The following is a 6,609-nucleotide window of genomic DNA, read 5'->3' as shown; positions in this document are numbered from 1 at the left end:
AAAAGTTGGGCTACAGCCAACTCGGCCACAAGTCAACTCGGCCACAAGTTCTTTAATGTAAATCTCAGTTTTTGCATCCTTTTTCTTCAATATATGATTGAAATAAAGTACGAGTATATTTTAGTAAAACAGGACTACCACACTACCAAAAGATATTTGAATGCTATTGCCTATGAATTAAAAAGAGTTATTTATTAATGTGTTCGTCTTCTGTTTACTCACAACGTTCTAATTCAACAATATTAAACAACAATAATGACAATAAATTAGTAATATTTACTTTAATGATACTAATTAGTCATTATGACAATAATAAAGGTGATAACAACAACAACACAACAACAGTAATAGTAATATTTATTTTAACAATACTAATAATATTAGTATGGTAATAATAAAGATATTTAAATATCAATTTTAATAACTAATTAGTGATAATAACGATATTGAAGGTGATAATAGCAATAATACAACAATAATAAATTAAAGATAATGTTTATTTTTATAAAAATAGTAATACTAATAGGTAATAATAATAATGATACTTATAATAGGCCTACTTAGTAATAATAGGGTAATAATATCGATAATAGAGGTGACAACAACAACGACAATAATATTAATAATAATAATATGAGAAAAATACCAATAAAACACCAATAACAATAACTTTTTAAATTACTATTATTAAAATAATAATACTAAGACTAATGAATAATAAGAATAATAAGAATAATAATAATAAAAATAAATTGAAAATTATTTATTATTTATATGGTACAGCAAAAATTTGAACAATATATAATGTTAATTATGCCAAGACTAATAATTACCGTAATATTAAAACTAACGGTATAAAAACAACAATAATAATAACAACAATGACAACAATAATAACAGCAATAAGTATAGTAATACTTAAAGAATTAGTATTTTATACTTGATGAATTACTCCTTCAAAGTGTAGTACCAGTAAATGACTTGTGGTCGAGTTGACTTGTGGCCGAGTTGATTTGTGGCCGAGTTGACTTGTGGCCGAGTTGACCGTAGCCAAATTCTTTGTGTCCGAGTTGACTTGTGGCCGAGTTGACTTGTGGCCGAGTTGGATTGAATTCATTTATAATCATTTGTTTATTATAATTTGTATATGGAGCAATCACACCCACCACACACAATCGACATACCACCATGTACATGATTACAGAAATATTTTCAGACTTACTTTCACCTGTACTGTTTCTTTTGCATCATGCTTTACCTCAGGCACATCCTTCATGCAGCACATGAAAAACATGGTATCATAACGTTTCTTGTTTGTAGAAGGTGTCAACCAATCACTCCATTCCATTAATGACCACACATCTGGGATGCATTGAAGAGACCGACACAACAGTATAAACTGATGTGCATCTTCATGAACACGGTGTCTCCATTCATCAATTTTGCTTTCTGACAGACTTGGGTGCTGGTAATTCTTTGCAAATGTAACCTCTGTGCATTGGTTGTTTTGGACATCCTGGAACGACTTCAGCATTAGAACTCCGGCTTCCTCGAAGGTTTCTCGGATGGCACATATTCGAAATGCTAGCTCACTTGGTATTGTTGATGGTGATGATGTCTCTCTTTTTTCTGTAAAAACTAATGGTCTTTCCCCCTGGATTGTAAGCATCTTTCCAAAGTCAACAATTGAGTTTATACCAGCTTCTTTAAAAAGCTCAACCCAGTCTAAAGAGAAATCGGCATCATCAACAGCACCACCTGGAAAGACTTCAGCACCTGCAAAGAAGGTACTTGATTGAGCTCGCTGCAGCAACAACACCGAGTAATCGACGTCATTTTTGAGGGGAATCCGTACGATGCCTTTATCATTGGCATTAGTTTTTTGGCCTTGCTGATTGCCTGGATTTGATGGGTTTTCAGTGCTACCGTATACAGTCTGTGGAATGTTGGCTACATTTCTTGTACGATTTGCAGCCACAATAAGAGAGGCTGCTTGTCTCCAATACTTCATTACTCCCTTCTTTCAGTGATTCCACTTTCTGCTGTTTATTGGTACGTACTGGATAATTTTGGTCTGTCCATGCAGCTGGAGGTATAATCTTGCCGTAGTTGTCTTACCAAACCTCAGAATTGCAGAATTGAGTAAAACGTGCAGGTAATACTGAAAATATTTTGCATTTTCAAGATGCAATCAACTCTGTATGTCGTGCCAGTTCGTGTAAATGATAATATTTAAATGCTCCCACGCGGCGATAACAACGCGATGAGAGAGAACCCAGTTATTGCACACGCTCAAAGAAAAAAAAAAGGACGGCCAGCTTGCCTAGTACAGACTGGTTACCATTCTTCCAGCATCCATGTGCTTCTTTTCTTAAACCAGGCAATATTATATTTTAGTTCAACATCTACACTCACGCAAATTTAAGTGTCTAAGTGTTCCGGTTACTGTAGTGAAGCAACAGTAATTGCAAATGGTAAGGCTGAATGAATAACCTAGGCTAGTACTAGCCTAGATAGTAGTAGTACCTGTCCGATCCTCCTAGGCTAGGTCGTGGGCTAGGCCCTAGCTAGGCCTAGCCTAGTGTGGTAGTGGCTAATTTTATATTTAGGCATGTTGGTTCAGTGGTAGGCCTAAGCCCAGATAGTAGTACGGTAGTAGTTAGTTAGTAGGCTTAAGAGAGGCTACCTCTACCTAGGGTAGACCTAGAATAGAAAGTAGTATAGTACTAGGCCTTGTGGGAAAACAGTGGATTTTATTACATTTGTGTTAGTTATAATATTTTTTTGCAAGTTAGTAATACTAATGCTTGTAATGATTTAACATTATTATGTTATTATGCTGATAATCAAACCAATAGATTTTATGATTTTTATAGAGTATCTATCGATGTTTATGTTAATATTATTGATACGATTTACATAGTTGCATTTACATGTTGATTAATATATGACGTCCGGTCCGGCCGTACACTTGTTCGGCCGTAATATATTTGTATGGAACGCCAAATAGGCACAGAGCTGTGTGTATGCTATGTGTGTGTGGTTAATTAACCTCCCTATTGTAATCTATTGCTACTGTATCCATGATTTCTTGTGGGAAAACAGTGGATTTTATTACATTTGTGTTAGTTATAATATTTTTTTGCAAGTTAGTAATACTAATACTTGTAATGATTTAACATTATTATGTTATTATGCTGATAATCAAACCAATGGATTTTATGATTTTTATAGAGTATCTATCGATGTTTATGTTAATACTGTATTATTGATACGATTTACATAGTTGCATTTACATGTTGATTAATATACTGCTAAACCAATAATTAACCATCTTAAAGGCAGACATGACCACGAAGACCAGAGGAACCTGCTTGGTGGTGGTGCCTGACCTGATGAAGCTATGAATGGAGAACAGTTGATAAAAGGGATCCTTTACCAACTTGAACATACCTGAAAACCAAAAATAAATATGTAGAATAAAAAATATATAATTCAGTTTCACGTTGAAATATAAACAAACAATATAAACAATCACATTATTTGAAATCAATGCTTATATATTAAACGAAAAAGGGCTTTCATCCTCAATATTACGAATATAGAGAGAGAACAAAAATATAATAGGTCAAGTAAAACTAACCAAACAGTAGATCTTTCAAGTAGGCTTCACATATGGGCAGTTGAAGATGATGTGACGGTAGCCATCGACAACAACATCACCACGAAGGAATCCTGGAGCAATGTGGTCCTCGTCAATAACAAAGTTAAGATCGGCGATCACTTCCTTTTTCATTCGTTTACGCCTAATGATAGCTCCGTTGAAATCACTAAATTTTATTTACCATTACTACTATTTTTATATGGCCCACTTACATAATCGTGTTAGTATAGGCCTATAAGATATTTTAAATACGGTAACCAATCAATCACTTTTTTCTGGAATGAAACGTACAGTATATAATAATTACGCTTTATTATACATTGGTCTACATAATGCAAGATTAATTAGTTATACTTTATTCCAAAATACAATATTAATGTTTCAGATTCATATAGGCCCCTTTTTCGTTTTATCATTTGAAACAAACGAATGTTCGTTATTATGTAATTATATTTTGATAATCAAACCAAGTGAAATGGAATTTACTATTTTGTGTGTGTGGTTAATCTATTGCTATATAGGCCTAGTTAAGATTCATATATTTCGTCGGAAATATACTGTACTGTACAGTATATTTGAAACCGTACGAATGTAATAATAATAATAATAATAATTTGGATTTGTAAAGAGCAAAATACATAGGTCTCTATGCGCTAGAAATTTGCAAATTAAAATAAACTAAAGAGATGAGTCTTGAGACGATTTGTAATGTACATTATTATGCATTTATATGTTAATAATCAAACCAAATTTTATATATTTTGTATTACAATAATGCTACCGTATAGTCGATATAATCATTGAAGAAGGTTGATAATTTTAATATACTGCCAAACCAGTGTATTTTACTACATTTATCTTAATATGATTGGAGCTTACAATATTATTGATGCTTTATGTTTTGTTGAATAAACACATTTTTAATTAATTTGAATGATGTAAATTGTAATAATTTTATTTTTATTATCTTTCAATTTATTTGATATTGTCTTTCCATATTGTAGATATTTTAGAAATCTTCAAATACTCTATACAGTATGAATAATATGATAATACAGTAATAATAATCTTTCTCTACAACCAAGCACTTTAAGTTAACTGTAAACGCCCTTCATTGAAAAAATAACAATAGAATACACATTTCCGTGGTGACGTTATTTACCGTCTTGCATTGGAGGACAAAACATGCATATTTTGACGAACGTGTATGCAAAGCGAATTCACCAACTGATTACAGATTTAACAAACAATATTACTGTTATAACACACACCAGAAGTTGATCACAATTCAATTGATTACCACTACTTAATTAATTATATACTTTACAGGTAATAATTTTCCCGGTTAGTAATTTATGACTTGGTGTGATACGGTACCCCCCCCCCCAATATAGAAAACAATACGACATTATTATTAATATAGGGCACACACGTATGTTTGAAACTAAATATAAGCATTTCCATCGTGGTTTTATTTATTACAATTCATAGGCCTATTCTTTCACCATCATTACACATTGAGGCCCTTCTTTTAGGTAAAACGATCTATCTTAAATTTTCTTTCTGAAGTTTTGGGACTATTATGTTTTTAAATAACTTAGAAGGCAAAGGAGGGCAATCACAAGCTTTAACCCTAACAAATGCGCGCGAAAAATTTTTGTGTTTTTAATTCTAATTTCGTCGGAATTGATCAAAACTCCCTAAATGTGCAATTTTTAGAGGAAATTGGCCTACCTCAACAAGAAATGCTCTTATGTAATATATGGCCACACTCGTTTTTTTTTTTTAACTGAATATAAGCATTTTCCTTATGGCTTTATTTATTACAAATATATTCTTTCAACATCATTACACATTGAGGCCCTTCTTTAATAGGTAAAACGATTTATCTTAAATATTTTCTTTCTTGAGTTTGGGACTATGTGTTATAACTTAGAAGGCAAAGGGGAGCAAGCACAAGCTTGAACATAAAAAAAAATGCGCACGAAGCGCCCGAAAAATTTTTGTTTTTTAAATTCTAATTTCGTCGGAATTGATCAAAACTCCCTAAAATGTGCAATTTTTAGAGGAAATTGGCCTACCTCAACAAAATATGCGATTTAAAATTTGAGATTTTCAGGTTACTTTCCCGGGTGAAAAGGGCATTCAATGGGGAAAGACTTTCCACAGATGGATATTTTCCCCTTGTCCCCCAGTGATTACGCCACTGCGGAGAATACCTGGTGGCATGGATCAAATGCGCTATGGACACTTTTTGAAGTGGAGAAGGGGTTGCAGGCAGGGGTTTTGTGATATCTGTTCATTATATCTTCCTTTTTATTCTTGTCTTTATTTTTCTCTTCTCTTTTCCTTTTTCCTTTCTTTTTCTTTCCCCTTCGTTCTCTTTCCCTCCCTCTTCCCTCTTTCTTTTCTCTTCTTACCCAGCCCGGTACGACGGCTTGGTCAGCCCGGTAAAAACCGTCAGTGGGGGGGGGGGGTGGAACAGTCTTCCCCCTGCCCCGCCTGTTACGCCACTGTTTATAAGATGAATGGGAATATGAATCATGCAGATCTGGAATCAAATCTAGGTGGTGGGGTCAACATTCCTCCCCATGGAAAATTTCGATTTCTAGATGGCGGGAAATGAGCTTTCCCGACTTCTGAGGTGTCTTTTAAATTAAAGTCATTAAAAAATACTTCAGATGTTGGGAAATCTCATTGTCCACCATTTAGAAAGCAACATTTTCCCGGGAAGAACATCCCTTTCCCTGGGTTCATTGATATAATAATTTTCAAGAGGGGAACACCTTGAATTTTGAAGAAAGTTTAAAAGTAATTAAGTTCTTCAAAATTCAAGGTTTTCCACTCTTGAAAACGGTCAGATAATTTTTTTCCCATTGTTATTACAGTAAATAGGCCTTATGTGTGTATACATACATAAAAAAAGATTGAGTAAGTTGCATACA

The 6,609-nt window shown here is 33.4% G+C and overlaps 2 protein-coding genes across 2 annotated transcripts in view; one reads left to right on the top strand and one right to left on the bottom strand.

The window, feature by feature from the left end:
* Window positions 1-1,183: 1,183 nt before the first annotated feature.
* On the bottom strand, window positions 1,184-2,047 carry LOC117119519 (nucleoside diphosphate-linked moiety X motif 19-like). Its single transcript, XM_033264348.1, has one exon. It carries the CDS (start codon window positions 2,009-2,011, stop codon window positions 1,199-1,201), a length of 813 nt encoding a protein of 270 aa, XP_033120239.1. The 5' UTR covers window positions 2,012-2,047; the 3' UTR covers window positions 1,184-1,198.
* A 199-nt stretch (window positions 2,048-2,246) lies between these two features.
* The window catches only part of LOC117119509, an 11,513-nt gene continuing 7,150 nt past the window's right edge, over window positions 2,247-6,609 (top strand). The window contains exon 1 of the mRNA XM_033264338.1: window positions 2,247-2,474. The gene's annotated coding sequence lies outside the window, so the exon portion shown is untranslated. The remainder of the gene's footprint in view (window positions 2,475-6,609) is intronic.

Source organism: Anneissia japonica, unplaced genomic scaffold (assembly GCF_011630105.1).
Source record: "Anneissia japonica isolate Jap-2015-1 unplaced genomic scaffold, ASM1163010v1 scaffold287752_len1182401_cov188, whole genome shotgun sequence".
Taxonomy (NCBI): domain Eukaryota; kingdom Metazoa; phylum Echinodermata; class Crinoidea; order Comatulida; family Comatulidae; genus Anneissia; species Anneissia japonica.
This window is presented reverse-complemented; position numbering and strand designations above follow the sequence as displayed.